Consider the following 23,044-nt stretch of genomic DNA (forward strand, 5'->3'; position numbering starts at 1 on the left):
TCAAGTTAACAGATGTCTATAGACAGATACCTGTCGAGTTACAGATATCTATATTGCTAGGAAGCTTTCTGAGCCCTTTGATTTTATTCCTTTGACCAGGCAAAATTACAATGCTGAAATCTTCAGAAAAATAAAGGATGTGGAAAACAAAGTCGGATGAAAGTTGGCACAAGAAGTAGGGAACAGGCTTCCCGTACTTGATTTTATTTTAAAAAACGTCTGCAAGTGCTTTTTCCATCTGGAACAGGATTTCATTTGGACTGTGCTGTCCCCCAGTGCTGGTAAGATAAAAACTAGATGCATGTTTATGTGAAGTCCCATTGAATTCAGTAGTTTAACTATGGCTGTGTGGAAGTGCCAACGAGGTTATCTTTACAGAACCTGCTCTTGGGGACAAGGCTGCTGTGGGTCTGGGTCAGCAGGGCCAGCAGCACAGCTGTTCTCCCTCCTGAAAAGCTCACCGGGAGTTTACTGGCACATGGCCGCGGCAGCAGATAAAGCTTTGTCAGGCTACCAGTGGAGAGGAACAGGAGCAGCAGCAGTCTGTCTATTCCTAGATCAGAAAAAATGCTTAAAGACTCATTCCCAGAACTGCACTGCTATATGCAACAAATTTAGGCAAAACTGTTCCAGGAATTCTTCCAGTGTAAACTCTTAACCAAAACAACTCTTTCCTACATCGGCTGGTTCGTAAGCACCAGTGAAATAGTCAAAAAAATATGTAAGTCTTGTAGTCTAAATGGGTTTTGCCTGTGTTTGGGGTAAATTTAAAAAACATGAGTGGTGCAAGTTGATGGGTATGTCTCTTACCTGTCAACCCGAGTCTTGTTTCCTTTATTAAAAAGATGTCCCTAAAGCTTTAAAGTACACTATTAATTGAAGAAAAACTGATTCTGATCTGATTTCATGCCAACTCTTCCCAACACACAGCTGGAGATAGCCAGCTTACAATGACCATGCGAGCCCCCTAGCACAGCACGAGACCACAATGTTCACCCTCACCAATTCTTTAAGCATCACCAAGATCCAAACTCAGGAAACAAACCACGTCCACCTGGGGAACTCTCCGGTGTGCCAGACAGACTGCTGAAAATGACATCACTTCACAGACTGAAGCCTGGCCTTGTAAGGTCTTACGCAAACAACCCCAAATAACCTTTAATTGAATTCAGCCTGCCATACTTAGAGAAGGGCTGCAAATGAGGACTTACGTGCCAATGCTCTACATGCCCTCTGGTGTCAACTGTCTGGGCAAGAAAGAAAAAAGCATTCAAGACCACAGGGAAGATTAGTCAATTAAAAGAGTAATGGGTGGGGAGCAGCTGTTTGCAAGAAAAAAAAAAAGAAAGAAAAAAAAAGGATCATTCAAAAACCAGTTGTGAAGACAAGCAGTCAGACAAGGACAGAGTGGATTTGCTTCAACTCTGAAATGATAAAAACTTTCTGATAATGGCTGTGGTAAAAACTTTTTTGGCAAGTGAAGCAATTGTTTCATCAAAATGGGAATCTGTTTCACAACTGGATACTATTTCAGAAGTCAGCATTTAAAAAGTCAACCTTTGAAGTTTTGCCCAACTTAACCAGCTGGAAAACTATCCAGGTGGGGAGAAAAATCATCATCGTTCAAATAAACACTGTGCTGTGTTCATACTTAGACTTTCCCCTTTCTAGTCACTTCATCTAGATGTTCCAGAAGGTACTGGAAGTTCAATTAGAGGTGATACAAGTTTAAAGTGGAAGAACAACTCCATGGTTCCTCAGTATTACATAGATGGCCTTCAGCATCTAAAACCACCTCAAAGAAAAACTCACCTTTTCAACCACTACGGGGTGTTTCTTGGCTGCTTCTCAAAAGGAGACAGGTTTGAGCTCACAGTATTTAACTTACACATTTTTAGTAGTTTATAGAAAGACTTGGAATAAAGGATTTGAGCCCCAAAACTACATCATGTTCAGCTTGGTAAAACGAAGTATCACTACACAGAAAAGCAAGATCTTTTGCAGGATTTACAGAATCACAGAATCATCTAGGTTGGAAGAGACCTCCAAGATCCGACCTCTGACCTAACACTAACCAGGCCTCCATTAAACCATGTCACAAAGCTCTACATCTAAACATCTTTTAAAGACCTCCAGGGATGGTGACTCCACCACTTCCCTGGGCAGCCCATTCCAATGCCTAACTACCCTTTTGATATAGAAGTTCTTCCTGATATCCAACCTAAACCTCCCCTGGTGCAACTTTAACCCGTTCTCCCTCATCCTGTCTTTCATGCACTGATTACAAATATCACTGGTTTAGATGCTCATTCTCAGGCAGTTTTTCCAGGAAGGTGGCTCTGACCTAAGCTCTCTTTTTTTTCTTCCCCCAAAACACTGATCAGAATGAAAGTGGGAAGCTTGACCCTTGCACACCATCTATTTCAAAGATTTTATCAATTGTTACTGAATTACGCTTTGTACTAACACAAGTGAAAGAAACGTTACCAAAAACAATTGAGCTACATCATTAACAGTATAGCTGAATTGAGCTAATTAGGAACAATACAATCCATCCGTTAATTAGGCAAAAGAATATACAATACACACTTCAGCATCTGAGAAGGCTATGAATACATATGAACTAATTTTAAGGAGTCAGCAAAAAAGTCATTCCACACTCAACATTGTAGAGATTCTGGGACCATTCCTTAACCTGCTACATGGGGAAGGGAAGTGATACCCACCATGCTGATTCACAGAAGCGACCTTCGCATCAATAGCTTTTAAACGATCCCTGTGATGAATTATTTTTTGAAGGACCTAACACAAATCATTGCTCTCCCACTGTTTACTTCCTCTTGTCTTAGTGATGTTTAACACTCCTGAAGAGATATTTGTCTAACCTGCTCCTAGAAGACTACAAAAGGAAACTGCAGAGTATCCCTAGCTCATTACAAAGCTTCATTGTCAACATGGTTAGAAATTCTTTGCTTACGTTTCATTTTGCTGCAAATTAGGAAGTTTCTAGTAGCTAGTGAACAACAGAGATGAACTTCTCTCTGTTCTCATGTGGCAGAAGACTGCTGCCACATGGATACTCATTCTTGTCTTTCACTAAACCAGTTGCTTTACCATTTGTGAATATAAACAAAATACCTAAACCATACAAAATTGTGTGGAAAACTGTCCTTCTCTAATTGTATCAGCTTTCAATTAATGGATATGAGTATCACTAAACTTAGACTTTCATAAAGAGTAATTTTCCTTTAGAAAGGGTTCAAGAATTGAAAGCTGAAGATTGTCAGTATTTACTTACTCTGATTTTCAGCGATGACAATTTAAGGGAAGTAGGGCAGATTTTGATCTCACTTACAGCCTGTACTGAGAACAACATTACCATTGACACTCATCAAGCACAAGCTCCCCTGCTGTGGTGTGGGACATGTATGAATGCCATTTTGTTAGTATTTTTTAGGGCACTTTACCCCTTAGGAGAAATGGTGCTGCCAGGAAAATAGTATTACATACGTGAATACGTTATTTGCTTTTGCTTAAAGATAAAACAGGAGTGGGAAAAAAACTTTAAAAGTTAGACACATTTAACCACATCTTAATTCTGGACTGAAAAAAAACACATTTATAAGCAGTAAAATGTTTGGTCATTTAATCAGTAAGTTTCAGGAATGGACCTGTTAACAAGTCTGCTGATTAGGATTAATTAAGGGGGTGGAATTTCTTACATGGTACTTGATCAGAGTTTAGATGAAGCGTAAAATGTTCCCAAGAAATCACAGCTCCTGAAACAAAGGAACCAAACTTCAGGTGTTAAAGGTTTTTTTTGTTTGTTTGTTTTTAAATCAAACTACTCTTTCTTTAAAGATCCATATTTTATATATAGTTAGTCAGCCTCTAAACAGCCAGAAAATATCCAAGGTGGAGGACCCATTTATGTACACTGCCCTGAATTTTTGTCAGCATGTTAGGGATTCATCTGTGACTTGCATCTACCATCATCAGGGCTCCCAACCTGAACAGATGGTAAGGCCCAACTGAAGCATCATTCTGTTACAATTTCCAGAACACCAAGTGTATTGGAACTGCCCAATAATCCAATCCAAAAACTTCCACCGAATTCAAAAGAAGAAAAACTAGTCCTGATGTAAATCATCTGCCCCCCTCTGCATCCAGCCTTCATTTCTAACAATATTGTGGCAGCTCTGCTATTTTAAGATATATGCCTTATCACTGAAAAGAAAAACAGACAATTTGAAGTGTACAAAAATTTATTTCAATTTTTTATATGAAAGTGAAAACAACTATTAGTACTGACAGTTTTTATAGGCATTTAGTTGCATGTGCTCGACAAAACAAGAACAGGGGGACTGAAACAGATCCTTCATGAGACATATTTATGGTAATAAAAATGAGAGCTCTTGTTAGTATGAGGAACTTCCTGTGTTACTCCTCATGTGGTTGGCATTAATCCTTCCTTTACAAAAGCATGCAAGTGCTTTTAAATTTGTAATCACGTTCTTGATTTTACTTCCCCCCACTTTCAACTGACTAGTGATATCCAGTGTTTTAAAATAATTTCTTGTCTGCTAAACTGTTTTTTTAGTTTCACAAACTTTTGACCAGAGCATTAAGTTCAGTTTGGGGAAACAATGCTATGTCCTTCTTCACACACAATTTTTGCACCCTGAGCAAAATATGCAAACTCTATGCATTTTTTTGATATTTAATTTTAGAAGGCATAGAAAAGTTAGTTTGCAGTAAGGTACAAGTATCTGCTTTTTTTTTTTTTTTCAGGACATTCAGTAGCCACAGAATAACAAACAAGACACGCATATATTGAAAAACAACCAAAACCAAGGATACAGAAATTCATCACTTATCTACTGACTTCAAATCTGCCAGAGAACACTATGATAACACCAGTGTTTTAGTATTACCTTAACAAGGACATCCAAAGTCGCATTGCAGCCATGTCTGTTGTCTCTCAGAGCCTTGAACATACCCCACTTAACAACATTTTTTGTTTTGCTGCTTCTTGGCATACAATCAGCAATAGGTATAAGTAAGATAGATGGTGAAAGTGAGAATGGCATGGGTGGAGAACAGTTTTTGAATTTTTCAACTAACAAAAGTTTCCCCTACATACATTAATTAAAACCAGGTGTACTCTACATACACAACATAATCACCAATTCAGTTTCAGTATCTTTCTTTTCTGTATGAAAAATACAACAGTGCTTTACACTCTAACTCCATAGAGAGGTAGACTTCATAAAGCACAGACTGGTGATCACCATTAAATTGCTCATCATAAAAAGAAAATTAAATTGCTCATCCTAACACTTTACTAAAGGAGCGTTGGTGAGATTCAAAGAATTATGTGCCTAAAGGCAATAATGGAATCATTCCTGTGCAAGCACATCTCTTCAGGACTGAAAAGAGTTACAGGATCGTTCCCAGATTCAGACAGATTTCCTCCATTACAAGGTAAAAAAACATCTAGGCAGTGAGTATTTTTCCTGAGTGTTAGATACTCAAAAAACCTTCAAGTTTGCTAATTTACATCATCGAACAGGCAGATGTGCCACAAGCAGGACAGGCACTGCACGCCAAGCAGCCAACAGAGGTCCCGTCCAAAGCAACAACCGAGCTCTCCGGTCTGCTGCCAGCTACTCTGGAGTTGGGTCAAGAAATGCTCTCTAGAAAATGAGAAACTCAAGGTAAACTATATTAAGGTATGATCTCCACAAGTCTGCAGACGGCATGGGGACTGGACCTCAGATGAGATACATACAGAGAAATAGTAGAATTTCTATAGCTCCATGAACAGCATATACATGATACAATTTCTAAGCCTTTTTAAAAAGGAAGAATAGTTATTCCAAAACAGTAAGTTAACAAATAAATATATTTTCATGACATATCCACCTTCCTTTCCATAAAGCTCCAAACAACAAGTTATTTCAACTCTGTAAAAGATTTATTTTTTTTTAATTTTTTAATTAAAAAGGTAAACATTAGGATTGGTTCTAGGGAATAAGTAGTTAGAACTCAGTTTTGTCACACTCAAGCTCTACACTAAATGGCACATTTTAAGGAAGACTCCAACACTAAAAGTTCTATTACGTAACTCCTTAGGATAACAATAGCTCCAACTATTTTTCACAGTTTGCAAAACTGCGGAAAAGCTTAAGCCCAACTCTTATGAGCTACCTGTTGTCATCAAAGCAGTCGTTTCAAGTGACAATTCACATGCCAATCCCAAGAGTTATTCATCATAGAAAAATGGGAAATATGTAGGAAAGAATTGCATAGTTTTAAAATTACATTTCAAAAGTATTATCCATCACAGAAAAGAATAAAGAAACCCTGCCGTCTGAGAATACCAGCAGCCAAAAAGCCAATGAATTCTTGAAGCTACAAAGAAGAACTTTGAAGAGAAAAAGGTTGGTGAAACCATCAGTCTTCTTCCAGATTTAACATACATCAGAATGGAGATTGGCAAAGATCACATTTTGATTCCCAACTCATTTTTTATGCAAGTTCAAATTTGGAGCCTGAACTCACAAAATCTTCTGCAGTTTTGCAATGAATAGTAAAAATAAAATAAATCTGCAAATATTTTAACTCTGAAGAGCACTTTACAATTTACATCAACACCTGCCAACTTCAACTTCTGTCAAACCTACGAAGTCTTTGCCTTCTTACTTCCTCTTCTGAATTCTGCTCAGGTGGAAACCAAAAACCATAGGGTCGCCGCTCATTATTGTATGTTGCTCCACCAAAATCTACAAGACAATGAAACACAACTGTTATTTTGTTCTGTAATTTGAAAAAATGCACATGTATCCTGTAATCCAAAGCACTGCAACACAAAGAAAATGGGGAATTATTTCCAGGTCAAATGGTTCAAGGACTGTTAGTTTCCAACAACTGCTCTTAAAACACCGAAATGAAGAACACCACCAGAAGATCTCCCAAACCCCAAAGCCTAGCATGTATTAACCTGGGAGCAAACATTTTCCTCAATCCTTACTTTATACAGGCAACTCCAGATTGTAAGAATATTTAAACATCCTCAATAGCTACTTCTGGCAAAACAGGCTTTTGTATTTGCTTTTAGTGTAGCAGTCCAACATGTGCTGACCCATACCAGATGCGCACACAACTCCCATCCTGTTGGCAGCAAGCAATTTCATAAATAAACTCCACGTGGCAGCTCAGCTAGAGAGAATTGTAAGTTAATGTGAGCAGAAATATCACACCAAGACTGAAGGAAGGTTCTCTGCCCTGGCACTGCAAGAGAAAACAAAGGAAAGCAACTGCTCACAATTCACATTAAGTTACAGAGCAAAGAAAAGATTGAAAGGTTGTGGTTACACACAACTGAGGGGCCTTGGGAAACAAAAATAAGAAACTGAGCTCACTTACAGAGGTAAGGATAAACAAAGTAGCTTTAAAGGTAACACAACAGTCTTTGTAATACTCGGTATTTCTTAAACATCCACCTCAGAACTACATTTATATTAGCAATATAGAAAACCAAAGGCAAATACTGTATTAAGCTAATTTTCAAAATGGATTTTAACTGCAGCTGTATCCTGTATCCAAAATTGTTTGTAGCAAACGCATGATGTTGTTTATATTGCATAATAGCAGGAAGTCCAATTCACAAAGTGGTTCTGTTAGTTTCTTATTCACTTACAAGAGCATTTTAATTTGTAGGGTGCTAACCAAATGTAGGATTTTGAAAACACGTTCAGGATTTCTTCTGTGCTTGCCAAGCAGTCAAGCTCTTGGAAAGTACTTCCAGAGATAACTATAGCTGCTCAAGTTTTTGCTGCTTAGCACTGTTTAAGTGTTTATAAAATTAGAGGCAATGGTCAGAAGTATTTTTCTAATTAATTAATATACAGACAACTTAATTCATATTCTTGTATTTTATCTTCAGTTTGTCCCTCTGTTTCAATTTACCAGAGACAATCCTCAAAATAATTTAAGGTGTTACTCTGCTTCTGAAAACACTACGTCGCTGACAAACATTACATGAACTCCTTGGGACCCACCATCGTTTACCCTACCTAGGTGCATACTTCTCCCTTGCAAAATAGCATGCCGTGCTAGCAAGTTCATCAAGTTTTAGTGATGAAATGATGCCACCTCTTTTATAATGCGCTCCAACAGTTTATCTTTATACCATGGAAATTATAAATATACATGCATGGCAGCAACAGCAAATGGACATTAGAAGAAATTGTTCAGAATGCTACAAAAAGCTAATATGTATTGGAAATCGCAGGCCTTAGCACAAGGCAAATTGCTTCTCAATTTTATTTTTTACTTAAAATCCAAGAACAATCTCACTGTCTGAAAAAAAAAAAAAAAAACGAAACAAAAAAAAAAAACAGTTCATATGCAGCATGGCAGAATGGTTTTCATTAACAAAAAGATTCAGCTGAGCTAAGTGTTCATTTACTACATTTATTTATTTCCCCTCATTTTATTTTCTGATACAAGGTGTGTTCAAAAAGCAAAGAACAAGCAGTTGTTTTACTGTGTTCCACTGACCATGAGCTGAGATACACATGGGCTTACAATATTTCATAACCCAATGAACATCCTTTCCAAAGCAACAGTAACTTCAAACTGGAAGGCACAAAGCAAGGTCAGTAAAGATCTGTGGAAGGGAAGCCTACGAACCGCGTGTGCTGTGCTGTGGAAGGGCTGACAACTCAAAGACCAAACTAATGGGAAGTCAGGTGTGACTAGTGAAGTTAGGAAGAAAAGTAGCATACAATGAGACCAGATTCAACTGGATTGTTAGAAGAGCAGGTCAGGTCAATGCTGACCACACGGTTTCTTCTAAGACAGATTATAGCAGTGAGAAACGTAAAACCTTCCCTCCAGAAGGGCTGAGAGCCTGTTCTGGGTAACACAAATACCTTAATGCCTTCATACGTGAACTTCATTATTTATTTTAATCATGCCTCAGAGCCTAATCTTTGCTGTATGCATATCCTCCAGACAGACCTGTTAAAGTAACAGAAGTTGTTAGCAGCACACACTTAGAGACCAGACTATCAGTCAGTGCCTTGGGTTAGCTTCCTCTAGCTACTGCATAGATACTACAGGAGAGATGATATAAAATAATCTCACCGCATTCTCCAATGATCTAATAAGTCTCAAGATGTTTAGTCAACTAAACAAGGAGACATGCATTAAGCAAAATAGTCGATACACAAATACAAACGTATCTTTCATTCCCAAGTATTGAACAGGATTTGCTAACCAACTCAAGAGGAACCTTGACCTATTCTAGATATGCTACTTAACCTACCTTAGGCTAAGACAGAAAGATATCTATTTCTCTTTAGAGCAATAAGGAAAACATAGATTAACTTCAGCTACAAGAAGAATTTCAGGTAGACTGCATATTCAGCATAATCGAATAGAAGTCTTCAGCTGCAAATAGGAAGTTACTGCTTAACTCATTTCTTTAGTGTTTCAAGCATCCACAGTACAACCTCCAAAAAAAGTTGAAGACCTTACGTTATTCCATGCAGATTCTTGCCTTCTGGTTCATTAGTGCATATTCACTGGTGTTTATGTGTATCTTCCAATTCATTCTTTTGAATGATACTAAGACATTCGTTACTTTATAAAATTACTTCGGTGACTTATTTTGCTATTCACATGACCTGTATTTTATTCTCCTGAGCTGTTTTTCCAGTAAGTTGCACAAATCAAGTAATGAACAATGTTAAAGAATGAAAGGAAGTAAAGCCCTAAAAATGAGGTCTAAAATAGGAGTACAGCACGAACAAAATAAATCATAACAAGAGTTTGACAAAAATCAAATTCAAAGGTCTGAACGTTTCTTCTGGCAAAAAGGAATAAATACAAGTAAAATTTCATCACCCTTACACATTTGCTTAGAATTAGGAAGTTACTCAAGTTCTGTCCTCAGCAGTGTGAGACAACAGGCCTGTTCTTGGAAAGCATTTCTGTGATGCTATGGAACTTGGTTCAACGCTTCTGAACTGTAAAGCTCACAGGGAATTTCTGGTCATTTCTGTACCAAACCCACAATTTAAATTTACTTTTGTTTTAACAGAGCTGATGTGAAACTATTAATCCTTATTACAATCTGTATTTTTTATCCATTAAAAACTAAAATAGCAACAGTTAGGAAACACACATACTGCCACAGGTAAGCCAGAGAGGTACAGATATCCTAAAAGCAGAAGACATTGCCAGGCTCTGATCTAACATACTAATTTCTTTTTGTTCAACTCATGCTGTGTAAAAGATTTTGCATTTCTGTTTGTTCAGCCAAGGAAATAAAAGTAGACATTGAAAAGGCAATCTTCATTTCTACCTTCAAATAACTGAAAATGAAGACAGTGCTACATAATAAGAGTTTTACTATCTCAAAAATCCTGAATACCAACAGGAACAGAAATAATTCTGGCAAATTCTTTAATTACATGCAGAAACTCCTTTCTTTAATAAGGCAAATAGGCTTGTATTTCTGTTTAAAACAGTTAAAAGTCTCCAGAAATCTAACTGGATACATTTTTGCAACTAGATTCTATTTTTCAACCAAACATTGCTTCACATAAGGTTGATTTTTAAAAGTACTAAATAAATGCATTATTCTTCCTTTACGTATCATGTCATAGTAACATAGCAAAAACTGCCTAGCTGAACACTTCAGCTGTGTGATCAATTGGATAAATACAGGCAAAAAGCCCCAAGTAATGCTCATCTGAACCACCTTTTCTCCCTCTTGAAAAACACACAGAAAGATTAAAATTTTATCAGGTTCATCAAACACAGATGCCAGCCACACCTCTCCATGTACGACAGGGTATGAATGGTGCTACACAGCCGCTGCTGGGTTACCAAAGAACTGGACAAGTGCAGGCTTTACACTCACTGCCACCTTACAACACTTTGCCTGGGAACCACATGCAAAATATGTAACTGAGGCGATTCTAATTAATACTTTCCAGAATGGATCAGTTCTCTCTGTACTTAAGCTTGCTAAATATAACTAAATTCATTAGCAAAAAAACCTGCTTGAGCTAATGACAGTAAGACTTTCTGATCACATCCAGCCAGCTTTCAGGGCCAGCTGAGCTGCTTGCTCATCGATGTCTACACAACTGCACGTACCACATTAAAGATGAAAGACAGAAGTGTCCCATATATTCCTTTTGAGCATAATTGTAAAACCTACCTGCACACTGACAACAGCAGGGAACGTATGTAATTATTATGTGTGTATAAAATCATTATATATATATTTTAATGCAAGCTATAGACTATCAGTAGAAAAAAATTAAAAAAATATGGAAGGGACACAACACAGCTGGCCTTAGGACCATAAGGATGTAGATGTGACTTTGGCCAGCAAGACACAGCATGGAGATTTATAGTTTTCTTGAAACTACTAGAATATGGTAATTTATTTAGTCAGACATCAGGAAAAGGTCCAGAACATTATTTTTAAGTCTCAATAAACAAAGTGCAAGTTATACCCAGTCTATAAAGATTAATCCAGTGATACAACAACAAGAGAAAAAATAGTAAATCAATGGGTAAATCCAAGGTTAGGATTATTCACTGACCTTAGTCGGGAGCTGCTTTTAACTGTAAATTAAATTTGTTATATATAGTTATATGTTATATAAATAAATGTTATATTATATATTTATATGTTATATATATTTAAAGTCACATTTGAAAAAAAAAAAAAAAAAAAAAAAAAAGGCTTTGTCTTTCTTTTAGGGCATTTCTGCATGCCTAACAAAGACACAACAAAGCAATTCTAAACAATATCCATTTCCCAAAGCCAAGTCCAAGAAACCCAGATGAATGGAAACACCAATGCAGACTGAAACCACTCCACAGCAACTACCACTTTCTCCAGCGTGGAGGAGTGTTTTTTTGTAGCCCACACACAGCTTCTTCTAATTATGCCCACAGCTGTTCCGCAGAACTGCTTGTTCTCCAGCAAGGTGACCCTGCCAAACCCACTGTGGAAGGAACAACATTTGTTCCTTTACAAAAACATCCAAGTTACTAAGAAAAAAAATGTCGAGAGACCACTGAAGTCGATATAAAAACTCCCACTTGTATCACTGTGTCTTGGGTCAAAGCACCAAGAACAGTTACTCCATATGCAGACCATGCATTTATAAATAGATGCAGCATGAATGTAAGCAAAACATTGCTAACTACAATTGAAGATTTAACTATTTCTTTATTGTTTTCTTGCTATTTTTACTTTTCTTTGGCACTTGACACATTTGCATGAAGAAAAGCATCCAAAAGAAAGCCGTATTGGTGATACTTTCCAAAATGTTCTTGCATACTTAGGAAGTCAGAGAAAAAAGCAACATTCTGTATAGCTTTCAGCATGAAGTTCTAAATGTATCAGTATCATATACTTTTTTTAATGCAAATAAAATTAATGGTTATTGAGACATATGATAAAATCTTTTGTATTGATAATCAGAACCTAGGCACTACTGTGTCACTGTGACTTGTTGCTAAAAGACCAAAGGAAGTTAACCCTTCAAGGCAAGGTTTCCAGAAATACAGGATATAGTACCAAGCATTTGATGGAAGGAATGAAACATGTGCTGCACAGCAAAATGAATACCATCATCTCCAGGTATTAAATACTGAGTATAGTAAACTCACCACAGCACTACATCCAGGGCAAACTAGAGAAAAGCAAATACCAGGGCAAAACTTGGAGCAGAACAGCCTTGAAAGGCATACTGTATTAGGGTATGAAACAGAATCTAAAGTTATGTTCTAAACTATTGAGGTGTACTAGCATCACAATGATTCAATAATCTATTTATTTTTTTCCCCCACTTTCGTAAGTGCAAATGCTTCATCATTCAAGTAGAATAAGTCCTACTTTTAAATTACTGGCATCTTTTTAATCACCTGAATACACAACTCAAGAGTACTGCACCCAAGCAAGCCCCAAACCTGAGGCAATCCTGTATGAACAACGGGGCAGAACTTTTTCAGGAAAGACAGAATAGAAATTGTTCCCAATCCCATTCACCTGCATCAACAACTTTATAATTGGACTTCACATCAAAAAGTTTCTGGTAATGATCACTTAACAGAACACAGCTCTGCTCTTCCAGTTCACTAAGCCGTTGAACTAAAGAGTTCATGTGTGTAAACAGATTTCAGAACAGAACCACTTCTCTGCTTTCCAGAACGATCTGTCAAGAACTCATGGGTGCCAAATGGTCACGGGTCTATGGTTCATACCACACCTGCTGGGAAAGGCTTAGTGGTGCTGCTTCTTACATATCTGGTGAGCATTTATCTCCACTACGGAGAGAATCAGAACTTTTATTCTCAAAAATATTTTTGTTGTTTTGTTTTAATACTACGCATCACTAATCTTCTTTCAGAAATTGAGCTCTGTTGCTGGAAAATTCTAGCTATGATTCTTGCTACAATTCTATTGCTAGAAAAAGAGCAACAGTATTAGCTTTTCACTGGGAGATCCTGCTAAAGAACTCCCTAATTTATTAGTTTCCAGTGCAATTTCATCATTTACTAAGAAATTCTAATTTGTTTAAAATACAAGCGCAGCACATGAAACAGGAAATTAAATGGGACAAGGGTCCCTTCAAGGAATGAGATATTCCTGAGACAAACCAAATACTTCACTTGTAACAGACTTGTATCTGAAACTTGGTATCTATCTACTTAACTATGGGAGTCCGAGAAGCAGAAGTAATATTGCAAATGAAACTGGAATGCTGTCTGAATACAACTACCCAAGACAAAAATCAAGCACAGTCTGCAGTTTTGGAAAAAAAAATGACAGGATTTCGCTTATCTGTGTCTCATAAATACTGAAAGAGAACTGCTCGATGAAATCAGTAAGATATTTTAAATCAGCAGTTATCAATTATGAACATTTCTACTCCTACGCATGTAGGTTGGGATTTTTATTTATTTTTAACTTAAAAGATATTTATATTTTAGATAATATATTAACAAGGAAATAAGAAAGCTCCAACGGTAAACTTACTTATTAGCCTCAGGAAAATTTTGAAATTCAAAAATGTTCAGAAACCAGGAGTCCGTAAGTATTTATAACAGACTTCTGGCTACTGTGGTCTGCTACTAACACCAAGCACACACCAAAACTTTACGCGAAAATGCTGAATATCTACCAATTAAACTTCCTGGAAATTTGCCTAAACAAAGTGCTAGCAATCAGGATCTTAGACCACATATGCAATGTTATAAAAAGTTATTTCCAAAGATATTTGGAGCAGGAACTTCACTTGAAGGAGAGAGCTTTTCTCCCAGAACATGTTTCTGGGTACTTAAGACCAACTAAAAGAAAAGTTGGCCTTTCAGAATCAGATGCCAATCATTACACGTGACTTTATGAAACGTACTTTAATCTGATATCATGCACTGCGTATCGAAGCATATAATTTACGACATTTCTACAGAAAAACATTTCAATGCAATGACTGGCATTCCTACCGTAGCAAAAGGGGAAAGACAACCCTGCTTGGAGAGAAATGGAATCATACAGCATTTCTGTTTCATACTACTCACGATCTTCAATGGATTTAGCAAGTTTCATAGCCTAAATAGAACAAAGAATCCCAGTCTCAATAAAAGAAAGCAGAAATGGGAACTAAAGTTAAAGTCAGAGAACTGCTAAGCTAGATGACTAAATATTTCATAACCACATTGCAGATGTACCTATGATTACTACATACTGGGACATCTAAACATTTCTTTTTTTCCTTTAATTTAAATCAGATTAGAATTAAAGAAATGCATATTTGCAGTGAAACCTATGAGGACTTTCTATATACACATATTTCACTTTAACCACAAAATACAAAAGCTACACGTTTAAAAACTTCCTTCTTAAGAGAAAAATGCTTTTGTGCAGAGACACGAGCACGCAAGGGGATTCTTAACATTATTGAGACTGAAAGACATAAACTTAGAAGTCCGGCTCAAAAAAAAAACCCCACCACCCACCACCACAAAAATCCCCATCCCACACTAATCCAGATATTTCTTCTGAGCAAAAGAGCAAGGAAACAACAGATAAGAACAAGAGAGACGGTATACTGGGGTTACCATATACAGCTGCTAATATGAGGATTAAACCAAAATGTAAAGCCATATATTTTTAATTTCATAGTGAAACCATATAATTTAAATATCATAAATAAATGTTAATTAAAACAATAATTGTCCTTATCTGACTTAACTGAAGGAGAAGTTATTTTAATTTGTGAGTAATATGAAATTACTTTATGAGAATCAGAATGAAAATAGAAAGTAAACTAATGCTGTTTACATTGGTTCTTGTTTGACAATATCTAAAACTAGTGATGGAAAGAATATAAAAGTTCTTTTTAGTAAATGAGCATAGGTCGTTATGACAATTTGACAGACTGCCAAAACCAGTGCCTACATAAATCTCACATAAACAGCCCTAGCAATTACTTTTTCTTGCATTAGATACCTATTACTATTATTAAAGAATTTCTCAGGATATGGCGCCAAAATAAAATTGCAGTTCTGGAATGTGTGAATGCAGATTAAGTAGAAAGACAGTACCTTTATGCCGAGTTTAGATAAATTCATGTATGGGATTATATAAAAATAATTACTTAGATTAAACTTGTTGCCTGTCTTAATGTGTCTTAATACAAATTAGTTTTCAGTTGTGGACAACGACTGATACCAGGAAATTCTGGACTATGCCACTGAGCATCTTAAAAGCTCAGCGGGATATAAACACAGCAGTTTGTAAGAATGGATCAACATTCCAAACCCAATGGTACATTTTGTGGCCTAAAACCCCTAATAAATACATTTGTCTAAGAAAAAAAATATGTTTATTTTCAGCCAAGCTACAGAGCAAGTGCGATAGTATAAATTTCACAGTTGGAAACAAAAAGATCACAGAATCACAGAATTTCTAGGTTGGAAGAGACCTCAAGATCATCGAGTCCAAGATATGGAAAGACTGCCTTGAATTTTGGTTCTGGTACCTGTTTTTACATCCATTTAGCTGCCTGTTTCAAATTATGCTAGGCAATTTTTAGTCATGTTAAGTACCTGTTTCATCCATATAACTGCAAGCTACAGCAAATGCCATGCTTCAAGGAAAAACATGTCCTGCTCAAAGGACAGTACTCACTCAAGCTTTATTTTTCAGACTGACACGGAAGAATACGCTATTTGCTCATTAGCACAATACATTTCATTTCATCCTTTCTGTCACTCTGAAGCAGGTATGATCAATTACAAACTCTATACTACTTTCTTTTGGAAATAAGATGTGCCCATAGGTAACTTTAACCTTTGAGTAGCTTGTTTTATGAAATATTTTTCAAAGTTGAGCTCTGAAGTCTTACTTTTCCAAACTAAAGTACTGTGACAAACAGGAAAAGCCGCAAAATTAAAGCACTGCTGTGAAACCATAATAAAAATACCACCTATGTAAATTTAATTGCACCAAACTATATTGGAAACGACAATATATTTCCCACTTCGCTTATCCATGAGGTTTAACAACTTTAACTAGCACTGAAAACAGACACGAGCATAGACATAAGAAATGCTGTTGTCTCAAACCGAAGTTAAAAATGTGACTTGGTATGCCAGTTATCTGCTAGCGAGACATACTTAGCTAGAGAGGCTATTTGAATTCTTTCTCGGGTTTCAAAGGGCATTCTCCAAGTAAGATTTTCAACTATAAGAGGAAATGTATTCTATCTTTGTCCAAATACAGCACAGTACTTCAAAAAGCAAACAGAAACAAACACTTACCTATAGTGATGTAGGTTATTTAAGGCTACAGACAGAAAGCTGCAGGTGTTCCATACTGATGGATGACAGACTAAAATGTATGCTGTCCAGTTTTCTTATCATAATCTTGTCATTATTATTACAAACTGACCTCATTTTACGGCATTGAAAATAAAAGCATTTTCTTTTATTGTAATACCAAATCCTACGTGCATATATTTTCTACAGAGAGCTCAGAATTTGACATCTTTGTCAAAGATGTCTTGAGATTTGAGTAATAATTCATGTTTTTTCCTTCTGCAGTGTGACTTAAGGCCTCAAAAGAATATCAAATGGCTTTAAAACTACACCTGAAGTCATCATTCATCCAAAGGCATGAGGCATCCATTAGATGCCTAGGCTCCAATGACTTAAAAGCCATCGGCACTCAGCTGTTACAGACAAAGCTCACAAGAGCAGGAATCTTATACAGAGTGTTTTGAAAAACAAGTAAACAAAACAACCCAAACCACAGTTTTACTGTGTTGATAGTATAAAAACACAAACAGATACAAACAAGGTTCATGCTCTTGCAAGACAACACATCCCAAAACACTTAAAAGCTTTGAAAGATTTTTCTCAAAATCAATCTGTAAAAAATGATGTAAAACATCAAGTAAAAATGTCAGTAAAGTAAAAAATGTCCCTTCCATTAAAGCTCACTTTAGACCCAGTCCTTCCCAAAACCTTATTTAGGACAAATGTATATAGGACAAAATATTGATATTACCTGTTTGTTGTGGTGGTTTTGTTGGTTTTTGTTTTGTTTTAAAATGTCTAAAACAGCATGAACAATATCTAATTTGCCAACTTTTGCCAGCAGACCAGACAGACTCATTACATTATTTGGACTCATACATTATTAATTTGCTTGAAAGCTAAGACCCTCACCAGCTTCTAAGTTTTTCAGAAAGTTTGATTTAAAAGGAACTGCTCAGATTATCATCATTTCTAAAACTTCTTACACTATTAATTTTGCTGCAGAAAATAGTTTTTTGTTTGAAAATCAGTTTTTTTGTTTTTTGTTTTTAAGTTTATAGTTTCACAATATTTATGGACAGTTAGAAGCCTAAGTATGTAACAGAACTACAAAAACCACTTTTTTAAAAACTAGTTTTCCCAAAAAAACTGCACTTCAGCCTCAAAAGTGACTTCTCACAATAGATGTAAAGCAAAAAGCTGTATTTACATTAAAAAACATGTTATTCAATTTTTCAAACTGAAGAAACCTTTTCATACACAACATTGCCTCATCTGCTGCCTTTTTAAAATTATCTTCCAGATAACACAACATCCTTCATAATATATATGATCACAGACAGTGTGAAAGAAAGTGATGATGACGTGTCAAGATATTTACTTTCATATTTTGCCTGATATTTTTAAGAGCCATAAACCAGTGATGTAAATTATTTTTTCTGAGCAAAGATTAATGAATAGTGCATCGTGTTTTAACAGTTGCAGCGACAAGTATGAGTTTCTGTTATCTTTTTCCTAATTATGGCTTCCTTGCACCCAGGAAGTTAGAATAACAAGACTATGAACAAAAGAAGAAAAATTACATTGATAAGTGGCAGTCAGGTTATTTTTATTAAGATTTAATGTTAGAGCTTCATCAAATTTAAAAGAAACCTTTCAGCTTTGTTAACTTAAGGAGAACATAAAGCCTTTGGTTCAAGTCATATATTGACATACAATATACAGGATTAAAGAGCAGTATTTGATATTAAAAATCTCAATACCAGACAACATATGTAGTAATTTATGTCCTTTGTATAATCACTTAATATTAAAATGTTGCAAAACTACTAAAGCATCAGGTTTAACGTTTACATTAATATACTGTTAGCCTAGTATATTTTCACTCAAGTTTTCAGAATGAGAAATATATTGTACTAAGATTTTTTTCTCTTGACTTTACTTGCATTATAGAAAAATAAAGTATATCCCGGTTAATATATTTTATACCAATTCAACTAATAATTTGCAATTAAAAACAAATACTATATTTATTCCTAAACTGCTTTTATTTTTTCTTTTGGTCTTTCCACTAGCTAGCACAAACTTTCTTTAGGGTGAAAGAGACAAATGTGAGGAGTAAGACATCAGTACATTTCTCCTCAAATACAAATAAAGAGCAAAAAATACACAAAAAGTTTAAATATTGGCAGCATCGATTCCTCTGTTATACTGCTCCCTACTACTCTTTAGAATGTGAGGGGTTTATTTGGCACAGTAACTTAATTTACTTCGGTTTTGTTTGTTATAAAAGCAGTTCTTTTACTCCAGAAGTAGCAGGTAAATCAAACAGTAAGCAATTGCTAATAAATGCAGTTACACTAAGAATGGTACTCCATCCTCACACGTCATTCTCTGAAAAGTCTACCAGAAAACTTTTGTCCATTTCTGAATGGATGTCAAAAGACTGGAAATAAATCATGAACAATACATCTTCCCTGTGTTCCTCCCACCTCAATATGAATCATAATTTGATATATGAAACACAATAGAAGCCTTACCTCTTTCATTAAGACTGTTTAGCACTGCTCTTTCAAGCTGTTCTTCCTCTGTAAGCCCACCCGTATAATCATAGTAGTTCCTTGGTGTTGTGTATTGATACTCTGGATATCTATAATAATAATCTGTAAAATGAAAAGGAAAATAAACTGATGATATTCAGTGGAAGGGGAGGAAGCCAGACATTATCTTCGTTATCTTTCTTCCACAAATTTGTTTAATTTGAGAGAGAAAAAAAATAGGATTTGATATGCCATGAATCAAAATATATTTTTGTAATTTGCAATGCCAGACTACATTAACAGGAGAACAATAATAACAAGCAAGATGCATCAAACACCTCCATCTTTTATCAGTTATAAATAAGTAACATAGAACTACCATTATTTAAAATTTCAAACAAACTGAAAGATGGTTTTCATCATCTCCTTTTAACATTTAAATGTCATTACTAGGACACCTTATCTATGTCACTGAAACGGCAACCATACCACAGGTTTGCTTCAGGCTTTTTTCCACCTGTGTCTCGTTTCACCCTAGTGGCCATAAACAGTATGTACCACTGTCATCCTACATTCAAGTAATGTTTGCAACCAGAATACACATGGATGAAGACTGCATTTTTTGTAGGGAAATATGCAATTGGTTTGTGCTACATCTGCTCTAAACAAACTAACAAAACCAAAACACACTGCAGATCTCATCTAATGCCACAGCCACTGTATGTTGCCTCTGCTAATGACCACCAAGCATTTCTGACCACTTACAAAGTCTGTCAAAACAAGCATGAACAAGCCATCATCCACCCAAATCCTTTTGGGATTTAAAAGAAAAGAAAACAACTTGGCAAGAGACTTGAATCTCTTCTTTTAACACAACCTAAACCTGAACGCAGAAAATCTCTGCTGAGTTAAACTAAGGAGAGAAGTGCCATTTTTCTATTCCTCTTTAGTATTGTCAGTATATAAAACTTTGGATATTTAACTTCTCTTCTAGACACCTGGACAGTAGATTTTGAAGAATCAAAGTACAGAAACACAGCCAGTTTCTCCAAGTGATAGAAAACTTATACAAGATTTTCCAAATGAAAAAAATAATGAAAATATTTGTGTGACAAGTACAGCATGCCATTCTTTTTATCTTCAGATTAACACAAGATTATTATTGATGTTGATATCTCAATAGTTATATAGATTTAACGTATAACTTTCCTGTGGAGTTTCTGTGGTTAATACCAAGCACACACTACACAGTGAGGACATATATAATTTTATATCCGTGTGTGTGTATGGATGCAAATGCACATTATACATGGACACACAAAGAAGTAATTTTACCCATTTAAAAATTCTTCCTTTTTGGAACATACAACAACTAACACTGGCAGAAATTTTCACACAACTGCATTGAAGACTTGGTATTATCCTCCTGTAACATGAACTTCTGCCATTTCTCACGTTATTTCCCGCTCTACTCTGCGCTGGTGCGGCCTCACCTCGAGTACTGTGTGCAGTTCTGGGCACCACAGTATAAAAAGGACATGAAACTGTTGGAAAGTGTCCAGAGGAGGGCTACGAAGATGGTGAAAGGCCTTGAGGGGAAGACGTACGAAGAACGGCTGAGGTCACTGGGCCTGTTCAGCCTGGAGAAGAGGAGGCTGAGGGGAGACCTCATCACAGTCTACAACTTCCTCGTAAGGGGGTGTCGAGAGGCAGGAGACCTTTTCTCCATTAACACTAGTGACAGGACCCGCGGGAACGGGGTTAAGCTGAGGCAGGGGAAATTTAGGCTGGACGTCAGGAGGGGGTTCTTCACAGAGAGGGTGGTTGCACACTGGAACAGGCTCCCCAGGGAAGTGGTCACTGCACCGAGCCTGTCTGAATTTAAGAAGAGATTGGACTGTGAACTTAGGCACATGGTCTGAACTTTTGGGTAGACCTGTGCGGTGTCGAGAGTTGGACTTGATGATCCTTAAGGGTCCCTTCCAACTCAGGATATTCTATGATTCTATGATTATTTGCTATTCCTCTGGCTAGAAAGAGATAAATACATAATTTCAAATCTGTATGAATTAGTCATATTGTTAACAACCTTTAAAAGCCTTTCAGTCATACTGGCTATATTTAAGAGACAGTTCTGCAGAAAAGAATAAAATCAACTGCAGGATACCTTTTAGCTGATATAGATACATATTCCAGATGCGATCTTTATATATTCCTCTCATTCCCCTCTGCATTATGCTAATCTGAATGAACGTTGGTTTATTCGTTGAGCTACAAATCTATTTTCTGGAGGCTTCAAAACAGCGTGCATGAAGACTATAGAAATCATGGTGCTATCTGATGAAAAAGGATGTCATTAAGTTTGCTCTATTGTAAATTTTGTGTGTGATGTTTTACACTGTCATCAAGATGTAAGTGCTGACAAAGCTGCAATCTTTTATTTTACAAAGAGAAACAATTTAGTAATATTGACATGTTAAAGGTGTTCCTATTAATCAAAATAAGCATCCCTATACTTTATTCATGAACTGCATTTAGAGAAAACCTAATTCAGTCACCAAATGCTAAATGTGTTAAAAATCACACTCGAAATCTTCATTTTCCTTGTAAAGCTGTTTTTCTGTACTGGTTTATAAAATCTGTTATTATCTATTTACATGTATTATTTATTTAATTGGTATTTGAAGTCAGAAAGTAATAAATCACCAATACCAGAAAATGAAAAATTAATATACTGCACATGCATCATTAGCATACAATTCTAGAAAGTTTTCTTAATTCACAGACAGCAAAATCCATTACTATATCATACAACAAGCAAAAGGTTAACCCTTCCATGAAGACTCCTATGAATAGGTGAAAGAAAATTATGATATATATTTAATACGTTCATTCCCTGTGTATATATACATCTTTTATAATTACAATTATAAATCAATTCAGAGTATTGAATTTACTACAAAAAATGATTTACATCTAAAGCCAAGCATGCAAGATAGGATAATTTGTGTTAACCGTGCTCCTTTATCTCCCTTTCATCCACACCAACCCAAAGCAACACCATGGTTTCTTTGGGGACTGCCCTAGACATGCAACACAAAACAAGTTTATTTTTCATCAGTGTACCAGATCTTTTTCTCTGGTGCTGTGTCATTATTAATCATTCTAAATATACTACATGAAATATCTTCACTTCTCTGTGATTAGGGAGACCTGGAAAAGAAGTAAAGGGCAGTTTGGAATCTGCTCCTATTCCACAAAAGTTGTCTTTGACACCCACCCACACGCTGAGCAGCTGGTGTTTATAGAGTGGATGCAACAGATTACAGAGTTTAAATGTCAAGTGCAAATTCTTATCCTCATTAGCAAATCAAATTCCTTTTTCTGATACAATTTCTTAAATTTCCACATGCTACTCTATTGGCATACTGAAGGAAGATTTGGTTGTTATGAACGTGCAACAGAGCAATGCAACAGAACTGTAACTGCAGCTCAGCAAACATCTGTAACTGGCCCGAGACTGCCAGCTGGAAACAGGTAGCTCACACTCCCTTTGTGGTCTAGATCCTAGAAGGGAATGGGTAAGTTGGCCAAATCAGGGCAGATCTACCAATGTTTAAAAGGATGCTTCTGGTAGACAATTT

General features: G+C 36.2%; 1 protein-coding gene across 1 annotated transcript in view; it reads right to left on the reverse strand.

Moving 5' to 3' along the window:
- Nucleotides 1-4,759: 4,759 nt before the first annotated feature.
- Nucleotides 4,760-23,044, reverse strand: part of RHBDD1 (rhomboid domain containing 1) — a 34,439-nt gene continuing 16,154 nt past the window's right edge. Inside the window, exons 7-8 of the mRNA XM_032193751.1 lie at nucleotides 19,401-19,523; nucleotides 4,760-6,785 (exon numbers count right to left, since the gene is read on the reverse strand). Coding sequence (XP_032049642.1) covers nucleotides 6,667-6,785; nucleotides 19,401-19,523 — 242 coding nt within the window. The 3' untranslated portion in view covers nucleotides 4,760-6,666. The remainder of the gene's footprint in view (nucleotides 6,786-19,400; nucleotides 19,524-23,044) is intronic.

The sequence above is a fragment of the Aythya fuligula genome, chromosome 9 (assembly GCF_009819795.1).
Source record: "Aythya fuligula isolate bAytFul2 chromosome 9, bAytFul2.pri, whole genome shotgun sequence".
In the NCBI taxonomy this organism is placed as follows: Eukaryota; Metazoa; Chordata; class Aves; order Anseriformes; family Anatidae; genus Aythya; species Aythya fuligula.